Source organism: Polyodon spathula, chromosome 3, assembly GCF_017654505.1.
Source record: "Polyodon spathula isolate WHYD16114869_AA chromosome 3, ASM1765450v1, whole genome shotgun sequence".
Taxonomy (NCBI): domain Eukaryota; kingdom Metazoa; phylum Chordata; class Actinopteri; order Acipenseriformes; family Polyodontidae; genus Polyodon; species Polyodon spathula.
Genome location: NC_054536.1, coordinates 54,808,278 through 54,832,823, shown reverse-complemented (window position 1 = coordinate 54,832,823; position 24,546 = coordinate 54,808,278). Strand labels below are relative to the sequence as shown.

The 24,546-nt window shown below is 34.8% G+C and overlaps 1 protein-coding gene across 5 annotated transcripts in view; it reads right to left on the bottom strand.

The window, feature by feature from the left end:
* LOC121313191 (disintegrin and metalloproteinase domain-containing protein 22-like) overlaps window positions 1-24,546 on the bottom strand; it is a 99,127-nt gene that overhangs the window by 8,010 nt on the left and 66,571 nt on the right. Inside the window, exons 14-29 of one of the 5 annotated variants that reach the window (XM_041245491.1) lie at window positions 21,545-21,644; window positions 20,079-20,150; window positions 19,542-19,634; window positions 19,005-19,085; window positions 18,003-18,053; window positions 17,837-17,900; window positions 17,594-17,699; window positions 16,878-16,997; window positions 15,338-15,506; window positions 12,310-12,406; window positions 9,487-9,577; window positions 7,867-7,884; window positions 6,968-7,075; window positions 4,698-4,798; window positions 3,921-3,987; window positions 1,554-1,640 (exon numbers count right to left, since the gene is read on the bottom strand). In XM_041245491.1, the coding sequence (XP_041101425.1) occupies window positions 1,554-1,640; window positions 3,921-3,987; window positions 4,698-4,798; window positions 6,968-7,075; window positions 7,867-7,884; window positions 9,487-9,577; window positions 12,310-12,406; window positions 15,338-15,506; window positions 16,878-16,997; window positions 17,594-17,699; window positions 17,837-17,900; window positions 18,003-18,053; window positions 19,005-19,085; window positions 19,542-19,634; window positions 20,079-20,150; window positions 21,545-21,644 (1,425 nt within the window). Of the gene's footprint in view, window positions 1-1,553; window positions 1,641-3,920; window positions 3,988-4,697; window positions 4,799-6,874; window positions 7,076-7,866; window positions 7,885-9,486; window positions 9,578-12,309; window positions 12,407-15,337; window positions 15,507-16,877; window positions 16,998-17,593; window positions 17,700-17,836; window positions 17,901-18,002; window positions 18,054-19,004; window positions 19,086-19,541; window positions 19,635-20,078; window positions 20,151-21,544; window positions 21,645-24,546 lie in introns of all 5 variants that reach the window. The other 4 variants (XM_041245490.1, XM_041245492.1, XM_041245493.1 and 1 more) reach the window with 4 other exon arrangements.

Here is a 24,546-nt window from a genome sequence, read left to right as displayed (position 1 = left end):
ACGACACCTGTGCCTTCTGCCAGTTCTGTTGTCAATTCAATGCTTGTCTTCTTTCTATTCCTTACAGATATTATCTTCAAGTATTGCTCATCCTTGTTAGACAGCAGTTGGGTCTTCAAGTCCTGGGTTTGTCAATTACAGATGATGTTTCTCTGTACTTGCTGATTATGCTTCAACCACACCTTGAAAATCAAGTGATGAGAGCTATTTCACTCAATGCTTTTCCTTCTTTATGCAAGTCAAAGTTGTTTTAATAGTAGAAAACACCAGTGGAGGCTTTGAGTAAATTGATGATGATCATAATGCATCAGAGCAGAAAAATGCAACATGTCTAAGACTTTTGCACAGCAGTGTATTTAATTATCCTCAATTATTTTAATTGATCTCCATCCCACCACAGCTCTGTTCTGCCAACCCCATTTGCTGGCATTTGTCTCAAACTTTCACTTCACGGTAGGAAAAATCTACTTTTGGTCAGGTGTTATCTTTTAAATATCAAAACCAATATTAATCTTGATAACAATTAATGATATTTGACCAATCTTAATGTTACATGGGCCAGATTTCAAACTGATAAAATCTGCTCATGACTAATCATTTAGAGGAAGACAAATCCCAAACAGATGGTCTTTAGATTAAAGAACTAGGATACGGCACTTAATTAAGAGATCTTGGCTTCCACTACAGCTCAAGCAATACCACGTTGTTTTGTCAACTGTTAGACCCTAAGCAGTATGAAGTCAAGGATTTGTTACGTACTTTCATGCACTACACCAAGGTATACAGTGGGCAGGATCGTACATATGGTAGCATCTTCTCTAAGTGTGTGGGAGTGTTGACGAAATTGCAAAGGAGAAGAAAACATGACCTGATTAATCATTTAGTATTTGATCCTTCTATAACTTCAAACACTCAATACAAGTCGCGCTAAAAACTAAATAAAATCAAATAAATACATGCAAAATTATGCAAAAGTTCCAGCAAAAAGTGATTAAAGATCTCTAGTTGTAATATACTGTACCCCATAACTTCACTGACACAGAAATAAACTATATTGTATGTCTTGGTCTTTTTTTTTTTTTTTTTTTTTAGCTTTGTGAAACTTATGGATTCATTATTTTAATTCACTTTCTGATTTTACTATGTACCTTCCTTATTCTGTTGATTTAAAATATGATGGATTGTGGATAGAGTTAAGTTATGTGATGGGCTTCCATATTTCTACATTAGCTACCCACAAGACTGCAGATGAGGGTTGTAACTTCACGCTGTTAGTGGCAAGTGAGTCACTTTTGGTGTTATGCAGAAAAGCCAAAGGCAGTTTTTAGGGGAAGCATGCTTCATTTTAAAAGAGGGCAAGGGGGGGGTGGGGGCTTCAGAATATGGTGCACATGAAACCAGCACATGATCCCAGGACCTTGTATTTGAATACAAGACAGCATGTCCAGCAATATTAGTATATGTGCTGGTACTGTTCTGGCTAAAACAAAAAAAAATAAAAAAAAATAAAAAAAATAAAAGATATATATGTATATATATATCTTAGGAAATACCTAATATCTGGTCCATCAGTGTTTTTATTCACATCTTCTACCCACTTAGCTATATTATATTCTCTTTTGAACCATGGGTTTAAATACCTGCAGAAAGCAATGATGAATACAGAGAAAGAAGAAGTTGTAGTAGTAGGGTTCAGAGAATCAACAAAGCTCAGCAAATAATGTCAGTTTCTATTAATTTTTTGGAAATAATCTTCAGTGGTTTAAGTGGTACCAACAAAGTGCGAATAGTTCATTCAATACATCGTGAGTACAAATTTTTTAAAAATCAATAGGCAAATTCATTACATAGAGTGTGTGATGGTTTTTAATGAGGGAGGGATTCTTGAAGTACAGAAACACAACATTCTCAGAATTTTAATATGGGTTTAATGGGGCACCATTAGGACATAAATCCTTCTCTGATAACAATTTCTCCTCTACATTTGTTTTTAAAAACTGTAAGAGGAACCCTACTGCAGACCACACATGAAAGGCACTGAAATCACCATTTTCTTGTTCTGTATTATTCATTTTAACATTAGACTCAATAGCTGCATTAATTCATTTCTGTGGTATTCCATGATTACATAAAAAAAAGTCTATTTGCGTTCATAAATGAAACCAATGCTTTTGACAGCATATCATTTTTAAAAAATCTACAACTAATTGTGTTTTTCTTTTGAAACATCTGAGCAGTTCAGTCAAACCAAAAACCTTTAGCTGCTACTGTAATTAGGACAAAAGTTACAACACGCTTACACAGAACTTACAGAAACTCTGGTAATTAGGAAGATCATTTCCATTCTGGTCCTTTTCAAGCAATGCTAGTGCGGCTCATCCATAAAATAAGAAGAATTTCCCAATGACAGTGTTGTTAAAAAGAATCTCACGACAAAAAATCTTGTATGAAAGCTTGGTCATTTGACAAACTCTTGTGAAGAACAGAAATTAGCTAATTTATTCTGCGTTCCCTTTCAAATATGTTTTTACATGCATATCTTAGATACACATTATAATGTAATTCTAGCATTTTGAGTATACGATTATTAATTTTATGCATGTATGTACATGTAGTAAAGAACAGAAATTTAGGCTTAGCCTTCAGTTGGGCTACATGTTTGTGTATTTGTGTAAGTTTCAGTATTTAAGTTACCATTAGGCCCTAACATTTACTAGCGAAATAAATAAAATACAAAGTTTTACTGTAGTAATTAAATATATCTAGTTGTCTGCAGTATGTGTTAATCCTGATCGTCTTGTTTGTCCAGTATCTTGTTCACAGAGTGTGTTCATAAAGTCAAAGCCTCCTTCTCTTTGCTCAGATGCGATGTGCCTGTGTTGTTACTGTGATATGCGTAAATAAAGTTGCTGAAAGTAAATCAGACTGCTTCAAGTTCTTTGATTTCAACTCGTCATTCAAAACAGGAGACTAGTTGATATGGTGGTTACTCCATTGTCGCTGACAGCAAACACTAGTTTTGCTTATTTATTTATTTTATAATTTATTAGCTGTACTAAATTTAAATAGATAGGACAGCAAGGATGCAGAATAGTCTTTTTTGACAGACAACATTCAGCGTGTACAATTTAAGAATGGAGATTTTCTTTCAACAATAAAAAAAAAGTAAAATACATGAATACTGTATTTACGTATTTTCAGGTGGGTTTACTAGAACAGTGATTAAACACTGTTAGTTTGAAAGATAACACTTGTGGCCCTTTATCAGAGATTTTAGCCCTCGTATTGACCAATCAGGTTAAAGAAAATCTCTGACTCTTTTTTCCAATGTGTATTAATGCCCACTATACTGATTGGCTGATGATACTGAATTATTTTTGAATACATTTTAGAATGTGGAATGTTTACCTTCATGTTCCACTTTACTTAAAAACAAGTCATTGGTAGAATACACTTTTACTTTATAGACTAAAACCTTCAAACATTGTTTGAAACATTGGTTACTTTCTTTTAATTCTTGAGTGCTTGAATAAATCTGGACACTTGCTCTCTTCTGCGATGGCCTCCACGGGTGATGCAGTGTTTCTCTCACCTAAACTAGTTCCATTTCAAACACTACTACAGGAATCAAAAGCTGTAGTTTATCACACATATCCTACAGCAAACAATATCATTATGGAAATTAAAACAGGAAAAAAGGTGTTTATCTTCAAACTGCCTTGTTAAAAAAAAAAAAGAAAAATCAACAGCTGTGATAAACAGAAGCCAGTATATGTGATGCACACAAATTTGCCTTAGGTTGATTTAAAATACAATTGAATTTGGTCAGGCAGATCTAGAACTAAAATAATTAATTAGCACTCAGAAATACTCTTGGCTATTCAAAGCAAAACAATTTATAATTAAATATTTATACTTACTCAGTTGAGTTTGAGCGTTGCCTGCATTTTTTTCCTTTGATTTTCTTTCGGTTGCCTCCTAGGTTTCCTAGAAATTGATACTGGAGTCATATTCATATATATATATATATATATATTATATATATATATATATATATATATATATATATATATATATATATATATATATATATATATAATATGACTCCAGTATATATATATCACAAATAAACCCGCATTAATGAGTTCTGAATGACATCTCTGACATGTATTCCGTATTATAAATCAGAAATCAACCACAGTGAAGTATTTGCCAAAACTTCAAGTACATCTTCTCCTGTGTACAGATGCATTCCATGCATAGAACACCACACTTAATTCCAATGTAAAAAAAGTTATGTTCTTTCAAAATAATAATAAGAAAAGTTTTAAAGCTATTCCTGACTATAATCTTAATTTGTGAGGTTTATAATAACATTACATGTAGTGTGCCTCTTATTATATCAACTTCGTCTCGCCGTCCTCTCGTCCAAACTGCATGAGATGACATTGGTCGTACAATAAGAGACACCATACACAGGTCGTATTAACCGGTACCGCTGAATGTATTACCCGATACCGCTGAATCTCTCTGGTGCAAGTCAGTGTGATCATGGCAGCAGACTAAGCTTTCCTCAAGGAATTCGAGTATTTAATTACTGAAGAATCACTAAAGTGTACCTCTAGACTCCCTATACAAAGTGCACTGGCAGGTGCTTCCGTTTTGGTTTTGTAATACAGTAAAAATAAAACAATCACCTTGCCAGGAGTTACTTCGAGGGCGTCCGTTTTCACAGATGTCAGAGATGTTTTTGGAGTCTGGGATTCTTTCACTCCATGAATGAGACAACCCATTTGATCTACAGTAAAACAGAAAGCTCCAGTCAGTTTTATGTGTGCATAATTAAATGTAGTCGACATCACTATATATTTTTTATTAACACATTATCTACAAAAAATGTATTGTTTTCCTCTACTCATCTTTCAATATCATCCTCAGAATCCATGAAATTACAATACTTTTGTCATCAGATACATTCAAATTAATGTAACTTGTAATATTTTTTTTTTTAATACAGTGCTAAACTTAAAAAAAAAAAAAAAACAACAATAGTATGTGTGTGTTTATAGCTGCTTTGGCTGATATGGTTTTCAACAGATGAACAGAACATTTAGTAGAGTTGACCTTTTTTGAGAATCGCTGAAGTTCAGAGCAAGTGAAAAATTCACCTACTTGGGGCGTTATACATAATCCCATTTCAATCAACAGCTTTTTTTTCTGGGTTAGCGACTGTTTCAGAAAAGCAACTGGTTTGTTTTCATATTATTTGCTTCTGAGCAAGCAAATCTAACCCCAGAATCTAATGTGGTACATTTGTTTTTGTTTTGCTTGTCCTAAAACCAACAGCATGACTACATTATACTGTAGAAGACATACCAACACAGTCAGGTGACAGGAGGACAGTGTAGGAAAGCAAAATGAAATACTGTATAACAAGCAGAGAAGCCAGAAAAGCCCAATGAATAGCATAGACATACATTAATGTTTCTGCACACAGATACACATTTGCCATTCCATTCTTTCAATCCGTTTAATGTAATGGTACATAAATTAAATATATCCAGGATGTTAAAATATAATGGTAGACAGTCCGTTTTTTTTTTTTTTTTTTTTTAAGTATTACTAAAAAGAGAGTGCCAGTCCCCTATTAAATTTACTCTGAATTTAACAGATTTATTACAGGAGTTACCCAACCCATAACTAGTCTGACCTGATGTCAGCCAAATGACACATACCTTATCATTTTAGGAACATTTCAACAAACGGTTAGTAAAAACACATGGTGAAAGTAATGAAAATTAAATAAGGAATGACAATTCATTAAACGTTAAATTTAAGCACGTATCGAATATTGAATTTTAGCATCAAACAATAAATACTAGCATTAAATATTAAATTAATGTACCAAATGTTAAATTTTAACATCAAATAATAAATTCAAGACTGAATATTAAAAATCAGGACTGTTCAGTCTTTTACTGCTTTTCACTGTCTTCTCAAAACTGACTTATTCAATCTTTAATTTGTAAATTCCTATTTGTATATCTTTTTGTATTTTCTTTATTTCTAATTATTTTGTATATATTGTTTAAGTGTGTTTTGCATTTTTAATGTCTGTAATTTATATACTTTTATATTTTGTTGCATTTTCTGTAAATTGCTTTGGATAAAAGTGTCTGCTAAATAAATAAATAAATAAATACATACATACATACATACATACAAAGGCCCCATGGTGGCTAATCAGTAAAGGTCTTTAAATGTGACTTTGGGAGATGTTCTAAATTTTAATTATTAAAGTAATGTTTGGATTGAGAGACTCACTTGCCCCTGACGTCAACATCTAAGAAATCTGTAGTCAACACATTATCACAATCTTTTGAAAAATACTGTTGTATTTCTAAAAAATAACCTTCTCCAGCCACATTACTGCAGGATTTCAGTTGTATAGTAGTCAATAAAATGTGATTTGGTCTTTCATTAGGAACTATCACTGGTTTCCAAAGCTTCGTCTCATTATCAAATAACATACTTTCTTTGCAAATGTGTATGGCGAACTCCAAGTCTAGATCATGCTGTTAAAAAAAACACATTCCATTAGCGAGAAGCATTCCTTTTTCTTGGTGTGAGGGTGTTCCATAAATGTGTTAGATTTGCTCAATAAAGGCTTTTAAGCTTTGAAAATAGTCCCAATCTTTACTATTATGCAGGGGTAGTTGATGAATAATAAATAACTGCACTATCAAACGTTAATTCTTAGACACACTTAGTACTTGACTTGGTGTTACAAGAACCAAGATTCAAACCCAAAGAGCAAGAAAGAGGGATGCTTTTGGTTTCAACTCACAAAACAAAAGGGAATAAATGCTCAAACCTGAGGCCAAACAATGAAATGTTCTGACTAATGGAGGGGATGGAACGAGTGAAGGAACAGGTATATATCTGAAAATGCGACAGACAAGCAGACCTCTTCTTAGAACTAGATGCAGAGTTTGTGCTGACTCCAGGAGGCATGTCACTATAGAAGGAGTCGGCTTCCCCAGGCTTTTTAACATAGTCGCCAGGTGGCATTTGTCTACAAACAAGTGAAAAGAAAGGACAGGAGAAGAGACACAGATCAAGACAGAGAAGCCTGAGACAGACAGTTACCCTCCTTGAAGAGAAGGCATTTGAGCTATTTCCCCTTAGCTATGTTTAAGCTTCTTTTCATGTGGAAAATAATATAACCCCTTTAATCAGAACTGCTTTGGGGTAATGAAGTACAGCAGTTTGTACAAAGGAGAGTTTACATTACGACTGGACTGCAAGTTTTACTTTGAAAATCAATCACCATTCATTGTAAAAATTTGAAAGCACCAGATTGATTTTACTCCACATTTGCATGTAAATAGATTCCACCAAAATGTCACCTGATAATGAAGAACATGCTTTTCAAATGGCTTTCAAGAGTGTCGTTTGGATAAATGTGGTTTTATTCTAATTTGTAGAATAGGTACTAGTTTTGGTGTTCATATATAAATACTATGTATTTTTTATTCTGTATTTTATTTTTTTTACATTTCATATTGCTAAGGGGGATATTGATTGACGGAAAATCCAAAAACAGTTTGTTAGCAAACAAACGAAAAACTATGTTATACACATTAGGGCCGTTAGTAAATTATTACATTCATGTCATTTTGTATAACAGTCAGACCAAAATTCTTTGAAACTGCTGTGAGAAAATAGATGGGATAATATAATTGATCTGGAATAAAATAGAAGGACTAATTTTGATAGTACCCGGAAAGACACCTTGTTAACCATTAATTCTCAAAATCATTCAAACCATTTTAAATAAAAAAAAACATTTTCCTTTGTACGTACCTTCGTGTGCGATAGTTTCTTTCCGAGTTGGAGAACAGAAAAAATAAGAATCAGTTACCAATGTAAAGACTTTTGAGAGGCTCCTGCATTAATAAAACAGTGTTAGTGCCATGAGCATGATTTCTATCTAAACAATTACTAACTGGTCATTTAGCCCTGAAAACTATGGTCATGCAAAAATATCCTGGAGGAGATATTTTTTAGGAAATGTTTATGCAGTTCACGAAACCCTTTCCAAGGGTTTGAAGCATCTTCATGTTCAGTTTAAACAAATGTAATGAAGCTAGTGTTACATGAATGATTCAGTTCACTTCAGTGCTGGGACAGCAGGAGCACAAACCCATTTCCCACACTTTTATTGAATGTTCTAAAACAAATATAATACATTGACTTCTAGGAAGGTTTCATGGTTGCCCAAGACAAATAGATGAATGTATTCTTTTGACCTGTAATAAATATTTCAGAACACTTTTTTTATACAATAAGTTAACAAAAAACATATACTTCAATGTATATCTAATTGTACTGGCTAGATGTTAATTGGTTAGAATGTACTGACTATACAGCACATTGCAGAAAATGAATAGTATAGTCCAATTCATAAATGCTACCATTAAAGGACACAATGATAGCGTTTACATGGACAAGTCATGACAGTTTTCCTGTTTTTGCTGTACTTTTCAGGAAATGCGTTGCTATGCTGTTCTGATTTAGGAAAAAAAAAGTCCTCTGTGCCAATGCAGCTTCATGCACTGGCAGTTCTATAAGTGGAGTACCAGGCTGAGCATCCTAATGTTCCTGTGCACATCTGCCAGTCCCTATACCCTGCCTCTGCTCCGAGAAGCCAGTGACTGCTGCTCAGCAGCTGCGGTAGAAGTGCTAGGCGCAGAATCCGCTTAACACACACATTACAATGAAACGTGGATATCTTGTAATTTTACATAGATTCAAACTAAAGTATTTATTTAAAGCAATAGGGTACATTTATGTTGTTTGTTAACTATATCCATTACTTAATACACAATATGCCAATTGATGTTAATAATTCATTCCAGTTCTGTGCGGTGGAGCTCCTGGTTTGAGTTGTTCCTGAGACATCTTAAAAGGTTTACATTTGCAGTGTCTTTTGTGTTCTTTCTTGTGTGTTCTTTCTTGTCTGTCTCTGTGCGTGTGTGTGTGGTTTGGTACGGCTTTGCCGAGGAGTAACGTGAGATTCTGCCAGTTAAACGGGATCTTGACCGCTGAAATCTTATGACACACAAGCACGATTCTTGCTCCGGTTTACATGGGTTTTACAGCTATTATTATTGTGAGAAAGCGATTGACCCTGCCCTTAAAGTCACTCTGACCAAAGGACATTCTTTTGCTGTTTCACGATGTATTTGTCATTCATACAGGGCTTGATACTATTTCTATGACCTACATTTATACGTATTTTAGATTTTCACTGATTTTAGGAACATCCTTAGCAATGGACATTTTTTTATATTTTAAAATGTAACAGCATACGCTTTCTTGGTGAGTAAAATATTAACTAAAATGAAAAGTATGCTTTAGTGTTTTCCTTTAAATGACAGGCCAGGCTGTTACATAGCTGAACTTACAGCCTTTTTTACTTACTTATAACCCCATGCTGCAATTCCTAAAATGAGAGCCAGCACCAGGATGGTACCTGCAATGGCACCGATGATGATATTTGTGCTGCCGACACCTGTGAGGAAAAAGGGAAAAAAATCTAAGATTTATTTGAAGCAAATGCTTTGACTGGACACACATGCTAATAAAATGCTATCTCAACACCCCTCGTTTCAAGACATGCTCTTCATTTTCTCACTAATAGACGATTATGGTGGCTCAAACAAATAATCTCTGTCTGTCGATGAGCCCTTAATGCAGTTAAGGCCCCCCAAAATACATCAACAAACAAAAGTGTTTTAGAAAGCTATATACTTGCGGTGCTAATCTATTTATCTTTCTATCTACTTTTTGGGTATCCTTCTGTTAGGAACGTGCATAAAATGTAGATTGAATTTTTCCTTTAAGATCGTGCAGCATATTGTTTAGCTACCTGCTGGCATTGCATGCTCTGGAAATGCCATAATAAACACTGTACAAATTAATGAAAACAGTGTAAAATCAATATCAGCCACAATATTCTGTTTTAAAGCACACATATGTTCTATTTTTTTAATTTCTAAGGTTTGTCCACTGAAAGAAATCCTGACAACACATCAAAGACTCCACATAAAAAAACTGTGCAATTTCTATAGGTCAAAATGATCAAGGGGACAAGAAAATCACATTGCTTAATTATTTTTTTAAATAATTGCACAGAGCATTTTGCATTACAATAGAAACTAAAAGGATATTAACCGTAACATAAGACATGAACGTTACAGACAAAACAGCACAATAAGCTCACAGCAAACAAGAACTTAAATCTAACCTCACTTTTATACCACTCAAGAATTCCAACAAAGACAAGCCCCTGTTAACAAAAAATGTATGTGAAAACAGTTTTAACAGAAAGCAAAGCAAAAAAAGTGATACATAATTCTGCACATCTGTTAAAATAATTCATTGGCAGACACAATGATAATACAAATGGGAACTGAAAAATGGCTTTTCATCAAACTATGATATTTGTGTTATATACACAAACACTGTGTCAGTAGTACCATACAACTGAATCAGAATACCGGACCCTTTTATCCTTTCTATTGTAAATAAAACCCAAACAAATTAAATTAAACGCCACCTTTAGCTGACTTATTATCATACTGCTATTGAACCTCTTGAGATCCTCAAAATAATTTCATTTCAGAATCATGTCCTTGCAGTGGAAATCAAATAGGTAGCAGCTCTGTTTATTGATAAAGAAACAAACAACTGAACTGATTTTAAAGGACTATTAGTTACTAGACTGATACAGTATGTTTTAACATTACGCAGCACTAATTGGTTATAATGCTTCTAATCATCTAATCTTACACCTCACTTTATTTTGTGTTGCGGAGTGGAAGTGGTCACTTGCTTCCCTACACAGACACTTTGACCTACTGATCCTATTACATACTGTGTGAGTTACCATAGGTGTTTACATCATAAATGCCTGTGGCCACAAGAACCAAAGCTTTTCAATAGTGGACCCTTTCCTGACATAAAAACAGATAAAAAATAAAGCAGCTCTAGGTTTGCTGTCTCTCACAATCTTATATATGCAAGGTACAAGGTATCAGTAGATTTTTTATTTTGGTTCACCAAAGATGCACCTAAACCATTTTTGCTGCTTAATTAAACTTAAGGGACTCATTTTACAAAGCTACGCAGGGAAGTAGCCTCAACTGGGTCAACCTCAGGAAGAAACTTCAAAAAAAAGGGGTAAAATAGCTATGGTGTGCAAGGGGCGTTGTCCAGGCAAAATATTTATATATGCATGCGCTCAAGCTGAACAAATATGCAATAGCAAGACACATTTAATTTTGAAAATCAGGTCAAACCAGCTTGATGCTTCAGACATTCCCTTTGGTTCTAGTGCAAGTTATTTTAAACTACTGTAACTTTTTTTTTTTTTTTTTTTTTACTGCGCATTATTTTGATATCAATACCCTTGTGTTTATTTTTGCCTATCTACTGCAAATATTCGATAAGGAAACTATTTTGCATTTATAATTTTAAAAAAAAACTATAAAATCAAGAAAGAAATTAACCATATAGACCTGGGGTCTCCAATCCTGGTCCTGGAGGGCCAGTGTCGCCCTGGTTTTTGTTCTAACTGTATCCTAAATTACTTAATTGGTCCAATTAAGTGCTTATTAGAAGCTTAATTGGTCCAATTAAGTAATTTAGGGTACAGTTGGAACACAAACAAAGGGGGACACCGGCCCTACAGGACCAGGATTGGAGATTCCTGATATAGACAATAGCACCCTGTAGATCAATGTTTCTCAACCCTGGTCCTGGGGGCACTGTCTGCTAGTTTTTACTCCAACTCAGCTCTGAGTATCTAGCTACGTGACAATTTCAAGAAAGACCGAATTAATGCTACATTGTAGCGTGCTTCAATAATAACTGCATACTTTACAAACTCTACTTTCAACAATATTTAATTTCTTACCTGTTTATTATCATTTTGTGTGTTCTGGATTCTCTATGATTGTTTCTGTTTTGCTAGTTAGTGGTCTTGTTGTTTCTGAAAAGGCAGATTTTTTGCAGTCCACACAATTCTGTGTATACTGTTTCATGTGTAAAATATCCCCTCTGCTTTACAATGTATTTTGATAGCGCATATTACTTCCAAAAATATTTAATGGTGGATCTGCAAACTAGAACATCTGTAGATCAGTGATGTTTAGCATTAACCAGCTATAGTTTTAGTATATGCTCAGAAGTTTTAAAAGTAAATATACAGATTATCAACCATACTTAAAATAATGTACCTACCTCTGGGTGCAACTTCTTCATCAATGGGGGAGTAAATACCACAGTCATCCTCAGTCCAGTGTCTGTGACAAACACACCTCAGCTCATTACTGCAAATCTGGAGCACACATTAAAGTATGTTAATAATGGCTGTAAATTCAAAAATACGATGATAAAGATGATGATCATGGCATGATAATAAGAGAGAGACAGTAATAGTATGGAGTAAGGGCTTTTTATTTTCTTAAGGGACTGAACAACAGAGGGAACTGGACAGATGGTGTGAGAAGAGATTTTAAAACTAAACAGTTATAAGACAATATTGTGGGTTTAATAAAAACTATCCATTGCCATGCGGAAATTGAAGATATTTCAATGTTTTTAGTTTTTTTTTTTACCCCTTAAGCTGCTTCTGTTTCCAATTTTTACACACAGGAATATATCAATTGTATAAAATTAATCTGTATAAAAGAAGCTTTCAAAGCATATATTTTATTGTTCCCCTCAAATTGTTCACAACCCAATACCCAAAACAAATAACACCAGAAAGTGAAAACGATGATTTGGTGCGGTCAATAGAAAGTCAATTGAAAGACCACCCTTACACTGGTAAGGGTTGAGAACCTCAGTCGATGATATGTGTACCATACGGTACGAGGGAGGTATCCTTGCTAATGAAAAGCATATTAGCAATCTACTTCGTCTTTTGATGTTAATAACAGGACAAATGAGCAATGCAATATTTCTGAAGATCAAACCAGTCTGGTTCGGTTTGTATACCTAATTGGCAGCCAATTAAATGCAGTTCAAACCTGACATCACAGAAAATCATAATTGACCAAGCAAAGCAGGTAAATTAAAAATATATATATATATTAATAACAGCCCAACAGAGGACACAGGATTAGTGAAGACACAAAAGCTAAACACTTAACAGAACCTTGATCAAGGAGCAACTTAGGTTTGTTTTCTAAATTAACAGTAGCTAACATATAGTTTCTTCAGAATGCCACAGATGGTATTTATATTCCAATTTGATACAATATTTTATTTCGCAATTAAAAGAGCGTACAATTTGAATTTCCTTTGGGGCCTGCTGCAACCTGTATTTGCTGTTGCTTCAAGTATCTGTAACTGTCAGATTGCACTTTAACATTTAGCTGGGGTATAATACGTAACAAAATACATGTTATTATATAAAATTACTACATGTGCCAGTACCAGCATTTGAGTGTAGTATTGATAATGAATTGTGTACTTTACAGCCATGCCCTGCCATTTGTCTTGGGCTCCAGTAGGAGCACAGAGCACCTAATCCTCTACAGTTCATGAGTTATCACATGTGTTAGATGGAGAAGGAGAAAGAGAAGGCTGAAAATAGCATTTCTTCCCTTGACGGGCTACACAGAAGTAATCATTTGTCCCCAGAAAAGTCATTTTACTGTTAAGAAATAACATGCTTTAAATTGCACGTAATGCATCTGCATTGTAAGGTATGATGTCTGTACATTGAATACAGTAGTTCTTCATGCTGTCTCATTTACCACTGCACTTGAGCCACAAAAATGTTAGTCAAAAGCATTTTTTAACTATGTATTTCCAACTATGAGCGGAGATACATGTCTGAATTAGTTTCAAGTCATTTAGCTTTATATGACTGCACTGATCAGGTCAGAGAAGTTCTTAGCCCTTGTTGACACCACTAGCTTTGTTGACATGTACATTCTTTTAGGTTTCACAGAGAATAATTTTCAATCAGATGTTGCATCTCAGAATACTCTGCCAGTATTATGTTTTTCTTCAATTTAGAATGAAGTACAGTAAAAGTTCAGTCAATAACACTGCTTTACACATCACCTGGGGAAGAACTAGGATTTTGTTTGGAATGCTGTTTGCAATATGTCAAGAACACCATAAGAAAATGTAACTTGCTTAAGAAAAGTAAGCGCGGGGGGTCCCTGAGGGGCTCATCCAGTTAAAGCACTTCTGTGGGGAGCGCAGGATGAGTCAAACAGCTTGAACAGTGCCGGTTCACGTCCGGGCTGTGCAAAGAGGCTGAACTTTTCTGGGGACTCCGAAGGGGGCATCACATTGGCTCTGATGGTAGGGATGGGAAACCAGCAGATATTTATTCTTATCGTGCAACAGCTGACCTTACTGGCCAGACACAAAGCATATTCAGAGTGGATAAGAATCAGGGCTGATCTTTGTCTTCCAGGATCGGTAGCCCACCCAATTCTGCTCTAGATTGCTTGGCATAAAAATGATTCTGGCTTTAGGCTTGTGAGATCAGAGGATGCTCACACACCCTCAGAATATCCATGCTACGTGGGGACTCGCTGCGGTGAGGAGAAAAAACATAACTGGACATTTCAAATTGGGGGAAAATAAATAAAAATAATAAGTGGTCACTCAATTAATTTTTTAAAAAAGAACATTTTCAATATTTTGTAGGCAGTGTTTATGAGAGAAAGCGGAGCAGAGACTTAGTAAAGAACAGCCTTTTTTCACAAAAATAAACCGTCTTTGAATTACTCATGAGCTGCAACTTCCAGTTAGAAAAGTAGCTGAAAAAAGCTTATTCAAAATATGAGAAAGAAACAACTCCAAACCTCTAATTACGTCAACTATAGTAGGTGGCTCTTTTAGCTCATTCCAAACCCAGACCTTGTCCTGAATTAAATCAAAGTGCTATACTTAATAATGGATATGGCACTGCCATAATTCTGATTTAATAATTCCCTTGTTCCAACCAGATCTGATTATGTAACTGAAAACCTAGGTTCAATTAAACAATTAAAGACTGGGTTGGAATGTTTGCTGTTCTATCCGATAATTAACTATAGTGTGTATATAGCCGTGGTGCAAACAAGGGCCATTCTAGCTCAGATATAGCCTTAACTACTTCACAAACTAACTGCACCTCTGTTAAGTTTTTCATACATGAATTATTACATTGATAACCTGTAAAACCAGATTTGTGCATTTAAATTATTTTTCTTTTTTTTTTGTAAAATACAACAGAGTATTAATAGTATATTAAACATACCCCATGCCCTGAACAGATTCTCGTATCAGAGGTACCAGGGCAAGTGCTGAAATTAAACGCTTGTACAGAAACACATCTGTGGTCAAAACACATCTTATCAGCTCCACAAGGTGTGCCATCTTCCACATACCCCAGGTCAGTATCACCCTCAAGCATCACATGGCCACCACTGTAGAAACAGAATGGGGGAAAAATTAAAATGTATAAAATGATCTCATGAATTACATTTCTTTCCTTGTGTAGTCTCTTATCGTTTTAAAATACAACTGTGGTTGGTACATAATTGCACGGTGTATTACAATGCTTTATTTGGGACTGCTTTTGTGAGGGTACAGTTTATAGAGTTACAACTGAATCTCTCTGAGCAAAAAGATTAAATACGGATTCTAAAACGTGTTTAGGTAAATACTACTACTTACTGGATGATAATGCTTTTTTCAATACTGGCAATCTGCTGGATGGCACTGACCACCTAGATTTCGGGGTCAACCCGGGATAACCATTGGTAAGTGGTAGATGCAACCCAGGATAACCATGGGTAAGTCATACATGCAATCCAGGGTGATTACCCAATGCTCTAATTAAATCCAGCTGTGATCCGGTACAGTACAAATTGATCAAATTACTTAGAAGCAAATGTGTCTGTGTCTTAGTGTGAAAACACTGTTGAGTGAGCTTGTGGCAGGGTGAAAGCCTTGCGTGTTAATAGTGTGCTATTAGGTGTAAATTAAGATATACTATTTTTTATTTAAGTTTGGCAGGGATGGGGTTAATTCCACCCCTGCCAAATGTGGAACGTGGCTGGGTCTTGATTGAATAACTGATCAATCAGGTTCCTGTCACATGGTATAAAAAAGATGCCAAATCCTCTGTTTGGAACAGGGTTCAGTGAAGGCAAATGCCCAGCCTGAACAGGAGGAGTTTGGAAGAGTTTTGAACACCCTTTAGTGAAAGCCACTGACCAGTTTGAAGGTACCTATTGTTATTGACTTGTGTTTGGTTTGAACCTTTTTTTTTTTTTTCTTTACCCCTGTGCCTTGTTTATTTGTTGTTGTGCTGTTTGTTCATAAATGTGAATATTAGTGCTTTAACTGCAGCTTCCCAACCGAGTCTTCTTCCTGGTGGTAACCAGCTGCAATGCTACCCTTTCACAGAACTATATATTACTGTTATGTTACAATCTGTTCTAATTGTACAGCTAATAACTTACAATAAACAAGCTGTCAAACAACAAATCGATAAGGAAAGATCTCAATGACTTGGCTTAACAAGCCATTTAAACTTATTTATAATGTATTTCTTAAACATGATCTAAATTATTTGAAAACAAATGAAGACACAATTGAACTCTCTCTCTTCTATAATTAGTGACTCGTGTAGATTAGCCAAATTATTGTCCGAAAACAGAAAATGCATTTTTCTGAAAAGTTATAATCAATCTGTTACAAAGCTTAATGCACTTCACTGCAGTAACGAGATATAAACAGGAACTGTAGAACAGTGCTGCTAATGCTTTCCAATCTCAATGAAAGTTAATTACCTGCAGTCCAAAGCTGTGCTTTGTTGTACTACTGAGAAGGAAGTCAAGCTGCCCTGAAGCTCCCCCAGTCTGGGAGTAGGGGAGATATTGGAACACAGGAGATAACCACAATGCACATCTCTACATTGCAAAAACAAAACAAGATATTGTTTTCACTAGGTTTGCTTCACAATACAGAGCAGTATGAAACACTTACTACAAATGTTCATTTAAACCAATATAAAAAAAAAGGTAAATGATGTCACAAGATTGAAATAAAAAAAACTGGGGATGTAGTAGAAGCCAGGGTAAGTTACCAAATATTTATTATCTTCATGTAAAAAGTTTCCTGTTTAAGATCTTGTACAACACAAAAATACAATACAATACAATGATTAATATATTTTAAAGCTTTGTTACAGAAGTATCACAATACTCCAGTAAACTCAATAACATCATGGGCATGGGTTAAGGGGTTTGTAAGCTGACCACACACCTGCTAATGTTCAGGCCCGGTAAAAAGGTCTGGAAGTTTTAAACAAAGGTCTAAAAAGACAGGTAACCACCTTCTTTTAACCAAGCTGTCTGGATCTGAGCCATGAACATGGGTGGGCCATGCAACCCAGGCAGATAGTGTTTCAGGCTAAAAGAGGCTAAAAACCAATTACTAGATGTTTATACACTGTTAAAATTGAAGACTTATAATGACATTTCATAATAGGAGAACCATTCCTTACTGTTTATTGCACTGAATCCAAGTGTCTTTGTCTTTGCCACAATTTCCTTTTTCTGTCCCTTCTACATTCAATTTCTCGTAACAAAATTTGTCTGCAGATGTTGCTTCTGAAGAACAAACAAAAAACAACGTGTCTTAGAATTCAAATGTACAACCACATCCCAGCAGACACTGACATTTTCTAGGGTTTTTTTTTCTAGAATTAAAGACATATAATGAATATACAGAAGGCTGTTGTACTTACTTTCACCCCAAATATATTTGCATTGTCGATCTTTAGTTTTACAACGCCCTTTAAAACAACGACCCTGACAGAAAAAGGAAAATGTAATTTGTGTACAAACAGAAATATCTGCAAACTGCCTTGAAAAAACAAGACGTATAATTAATGAGTATAACATTAAAATTACCTGATCTCTCTCACAGGTGTACCCATCCATTTTATGAACATTTGCAGGACACTATAAAACAAAAACATATACCATATATTACATTCTATTATTAAAAACCTTGACTTGGAAAAGCCACTCAATACAATTGATGTTCCCTATAGTTACCAGTAAAATAAACAAAAAACAAACAAAAAAACAAACAAATAATGAGAGATTTGGCTACAAATGAGTCAAAAATGAAATCAAAGGGTTTGGAGAGACCAAATGTCAAGTCAGTTGTGAACTTTATCCCAATCTCCCACTTACTGTATATTACTGCTTTGTGCTAGGCTATCCTTATAATTTAATATACAGTACAACTTATGTGTTTGTTCAGTGGTATAGAGTTTTTATTAGTCATCATGGTTATTTTGCAAGTTACAGCAGAGACGTTCTATAAATACTACTGCCTCGATCGATGACCCACACGGATTGGCTAGTGAGGTGGATAAATCTCAGAGGGGCTACCGGTTGACTCATTACACAAACAACATTTGAAAACTTCACTCCCAGCAAACTGTAACTTATTGAACTATAACCAAAAAAAAAACAGTCCAGGCTCAATTTAAAACCCAGCTATCATTCTACATTTTCTATCCTATGCTAGCAATAAAATGTCCAAGGTGTTTCACGAACTATGCTTTATAGGTACTGTAAGTGGGCTTTATTCTCTGTGGTATGCAGGTGACAAGTTTAAAAAAACCACAAATTTATTCCTGACTGTGTTTAGTTCTGCAGTCAATATGCAATCTTGCCCCCAAAGATAGCCCATCTGTGCAAGGCACAATACAAAAGGCTTCAGTGTTTGAGAGGCGCCGATAGCGTTGTAGTTATCCAGTGATTGAGAATGTGCTTATTGAATCGACCAGTGCTTCGTGTACAGTATGCTCCTGGAGTATTCTGTTTCTATAACAAGTACATTGTGTGTTTAAACCTAAAAGAAACTCAATTTGTGAATCTGTGTCTATAAAAAGCTATCACCTGGCTTGAATTCCCAGTGCAGTTCTCTGGAATGTCACAGTCGTTCACAGCGTCTCGGCACACAGCCCCCATTCGTTTCAGCTGCAACGAATAAATAATACAATTCAGTGGAAGATTGTTCTGTTATAAAGCAGAACCATCCCACAGTATAATAGTTTTTAGTTACAAAGACCAGAGAGCCAGCATTAAGCTTAGCACCAATTGCAACCAATTACTAGTATGCAATGAATATATCAAAATAACCATTCTACCGAGAACTACACTACATGGCCATACTAAAAGAAACTTATGACGACATTGAAAAAACTTCTAATCCAAATGTAAATATCTTTTAGTATTACTATGCATACCAATGGAAGCAACCTTGTGCTGTAACTGCCTCTTAGAACTAAGACCCTTAGAACTGCTATAGTAGTCCTGCTACAGTACATTGCTATTGATAATCAATCGGTAAGGGCATTGTCCAGGGTATCCTAATGTAGTATGCTATTCACGATTCACACATCACTATTCTTGGAACTGGACTTTTAACATTACCTGGCAGTTCTTACAACAGAGGCCATCGCTGCATGTTGAGCCCTGTGTTAGTGTGCACATTTTGCAGCAATCTCCTCCTTCCTTCAAGCAATCCTGTAAATGAAAAGAAAGTAATGTCTTTGTAAAGGAAAGTCACTGAATAGAAGGCTTGTAGAAAATCAGTTAATAACTAGGGGTGTCCCGAGTCCGAGCACAAATGAGTACTCAAAGATTTTGGTCATCACCCCCCCCCCCTCCCCCACTATCCCCCCCAAGGGTTCGTGTTTTGCTATTATTCGTTGTTTAGATAATTAAAATAAATAAATAAATAAATAATTGAATCAGCTCTGGGCTCCAATAAAGCAATGATGACTGTCAATCTAAAGTCTAGAGATAGAGAGAATCCTGGGGGGAAGGAGGAGGAATCAGTGTGATACAGTCTGACCCAATGGAACTAAGCCAGAACTATTCAAAGTAAATTAAATAACAAATTAGATAGGCATTACAGGTATGTGGTAATTAGGTATTTGATCATTTTGACATATGCATGGTCCTTACCGCAGGACTACCACAGTCACACTCTTCCCCTGGTTCAATGAATCCGTTACCACATTCAGGAGGGTCTAACAGCTGCAAAGAAAAACATTTTTATTTACTGCATGTTGAAGTGTTAATAAACAGGCTTGTAGGATATAAAACACAAGCATTACTTTCCCTAACTTTTTGTTTTGTTGTATGTGTTCCTGCAATATCATTTTCAATATTTAACACATTAAGATATATGTTAATACAAATATAAAATCAATTGTGGTTGTTGAAAAATATGTTGCAGGAATACATACAACAAAGCAGAAAGCTAGGGAAAGTGATTTGTAGTGTTTTAAACCCTACAACCTGTTCAGAAACATTTTGAGTCGATTCTGAAGACACTCAAACAGTGCACCTAATTAGATAATGAAGGCAAAGGAAACCCCAGATTGGAAGTAGGGCCTACTATAGCATGTTTACAGCTTACATCTTTTATGCCAATATTTTTCAAATTTGGAATGAAATTCAACAGTGTTTTTTGACCGAACACAAAAATTACATAGAAAATCCTTATATGTTAAAATTAAAGAAACTCCCTATTCATCTGAAGAAATACTATAAAATGTTTCAAGTTTTGTTCTCCAACATGACATATTTAGAAAACAAGTTTTGAGACAGAAAAACAACAAACTTGTAACTGTTTTGAAAAACATTTTAGAACAGAGATTCTATTGGCTCAGATTTTTTCATATGTTTGAAGATCTGATTATACGTTTAATTAGCAAACATTTCTAAATATTTTCAGTACACATAAAATGCAATCACTATTTCAAGCTTGTAGGACTTTGTTGATTCATTGCAAGCACATATTAAATATCTGCTTCCAATTAATTTGCTTTATGAAAAGGTTTATCTAAGGAATCTACTATTGAACAGGATCACCAGAGTTAAGCAAAACACTTAAACCTGGGTTTCTCTTTGATTGGGCTAATGGCATACTGATTAAATGAAGTCTCTCTCTATTGATAAGAGCACTTACCAGAAGTTTCTGTTATGAGATGGACAAAGGGAGATGTTGCTAATTGCCATTAAACATTCCTTACAAATGCAACCTACAATCAACAGTAGGCTGGTATTGTTCTTAGGCAAATTTACTTCTCCTTCCATTCCATATTTAGATATTTCTGAATACAGCCTAGTTGAATCAGTCTTAACTAACTGTACACAAGTAGTTAAATGAATCATAAGCCCACTTTCCATTTTAATAACTGTCACAAAACGATTTACAAAAAAAACAAAGAAATAGCATCTGCCTTCCAGCTATACATGAAAATTAAGAATATATACACATAACATACACTACAGTATACGGTACAAAAGAACCCTTTTTATCCACAGGGTAAAGGCAGGTGGGGGGAAGGGGGTGGATGGGACTCTGCCGAAGTTTGGACAGAGGATTATAGGAGAATTGGATTTTAAAGTACATTTTAGTTTACCTTTGACGGTTTATTGAAGAGACAGGCCCCGCCTCCACTGTTTAAGAAATTATTGTATTCTTCAATGTTACACTGGGAGAACGTTTTAGGAAGGTAGTAGCTGTTACGAGCAATAAAAAGATAATCTGGTAAGCAAATAACATTGCTGGTTTAAAAAAAAGGATCATAAATTAGAACAATATGACACTCAAACTGTGGCTCTGAGTTATTAAACTTACAAAGTAATACATTTCACACAATTCAAACATATTGTAAAGGCCTGAAGACTTAGGAGTCCATTTACATAGCACGTGCTTAAAAGACTGTATAGCAGGGAAAATGTGAATGCTGAAGAATAATCAGGGGTCATTTCGGACAGTAAAGGCACCACCCTGCTGGTGGGAACATGAGTCAAACGTTCAGAAGTTTACTGATCTGAATCCTGGCCATGCTGAGTTTCTGATCTTGTCTGGGGTTCATAGAGAGAGCTGCATTGGCCTCCTGTGCTCCTGTGGGTTATCAAGGCATAGTTCACCTCACAGCTCGTCAGCGACCCTTACTGTTCAGGAACCCCCAAGTTTTCCATGCAGTGGATCCAAAGCTAAAAAACTGGTCTAACCGCCTTAAAAATATGTTGGTTTCCTACTTTTTTGATCCAGGAAGAGTAAGAACAATACATTTCAAGTGAGCAAAACAGCTGCTTGTCAATCGGTGCATTCATTGGCGTACTGGAAATGGCGCATCTTAAGGTGCAAACATTAAAATAAAATATAAAAACTTACCATGTATCACAGTGCATATATAGAGAACTCAAAATCAAATAAACAGAAACTGAACAGTACTGACCATGCACAAAAACTGAAATTTGGTATTAGTACATTGGTGCCAGAAAGTGGTAATGCCATTTTCTCAGTGAAAGCGGCATCTGCATGTGTTGGTTAAATTACTGGACATGCAACTTATTTGTTATGGTGCCGTTCTTATATAGTAGATGTTACTGCAGCACCCATTTCATTCAGCATGTAATGTTTCCACACAAGGCAATGTCGAGTTTGAAGAGCCTTCTGGCACTTAATTGCTGCTTTAATTTCTGAATTATTTCCTTTACCAACTGGTGTAAAAAGTTTTATTACACATGATCTCCAGTTTAATAAATTACTCTGTGAATTAGGTTTAAATCTCTACAAATGGAGTTTCAGTTGGGACAGAAATCACAGCTGCACATCCCAAGTGGACATTTTTCAAACCATTTCTGCTTTTAGAAGCGTTTAAAAAATGGAAGTAAAACAGAATAAATAACAATCTAAGAAGGAACAACAACAGAGAATGATGAAGAGAACACATATTAAAGAGATAATTAATTAAATGTTATGAAAAGGTACAGTGACAGTGTCCCTTTAAATTGCCAGTCGCACACAACAGCCAATTGGTTGCTTTGAAATCAGTGGTCTGTGACATGGCAAATATTTACCACATTTTAGTTGTTTTTTTTTGATCCTCTAAATAAAAATAAATAAAAATCAGCAACTTACAAGCTCTATCAAAGCAGCACATTGACCAGAAAGTACTTAATACCTTTGTTGTTCCTTTATTATTTTATCTGTTCATAGAAATAAAAAAAAAAAAACTTAATTGCTGTCCTTCACTTCTTGACAATGTGTTTGAAATATGATCAAACCACTTAATGTAACAGTAATTAATGATATTATTTTAGTAAAGGAACATAGTGCTACTGCATTTTAGCTTGTTTACATGCACAGCATGAACTACAAAGACAAAAGGAATTGTCAGAAATTTGTTTTGGGGAATTTTTTTCTAGGTTCTCCAAAAAAAAAAAAAAGTTGTACAGAAGTTTGCAAGTTTCCTTAGTATACTGCATAATAATAATAATAATAATAATAGATGGATAGAGGGTCTCAGAGGATACATTGTGTACATTTTTTGAGGTTTGGGATTTTAAATTTCCATTTTGAGGGGTAGCCATGATTAATGTGTTGAACAAAGTCTGTCAGCTGGAGAGAGGGTAGCATAACTGTATGGTTGTTATACAGGTCAGTTCAATCACGCTAAAGACTCGGCAGTCATCTATGTAGGGAGAACCCACCTGTTCAAAACAGAGTCGTTGCACCTACCAACTAGCTACATTATTATCAAGATCATTAAGAAAACTAATGAACCGATGTATTTAAATCATGTACATTATTTTATTATCACATCAAAATAATAGACAATTGTTTCTGTATTTGTAAAATATTAATCTAGTCAATTGATACTTAATACTCCAGCTTCAAAAGATTTACTTTATTGTTGTATAATAAATGTTTTCTTAAAAAATGCTTTTCAAATAAAAACAAAACACAGAAATAGATATTACCATATTTTTCTTCCTCCCGTGCATTATAATTGTTACATGGTTATTTTGTCTTTAAATTTTAAACCACTAAACACAGCAGTACTTGCTGGTAAAAACAATCTGAATCCTGTGCCAGAAATTCACAAATAGGAGAGATATATATATATATATATATATATATATATATATATATATATATATATATATATATACACACACACACACACCACAAAGTACACAATATAATGTATATAGAAAGCAAGACAAATACCATCTTAGAAATCTGTTTATAAAAATGGCTCTAGTCTATTTTTTTTTACCACTGTTGTCTGTTTTACAGACTATTTGTTAATTATTGTTATGCTGCTTTCTGAGAAATAAAATCTGTATTATATTAATGTATGAGTGAAATAATTGTTGTAATTCTACAGAAAACTACAATAATAATAAAAATGGAGATGTTCGAAAACCTACCTCTGGAAAGAAAATATGACTGCACCTGTTTTGTATTCTCAATATTGAGTGTCACACTAATGGTTGGCATAAACTGTATTTTCTGTGTTTGTCTAAAAACTAACTCAGGCCTTTTGTGTATTCAAACTGTAAAGCAAAATATGGACAGCAGCTTGGCAATAATTCTGTTTTAGTTATTAAAGCTTACAAGGTCTGT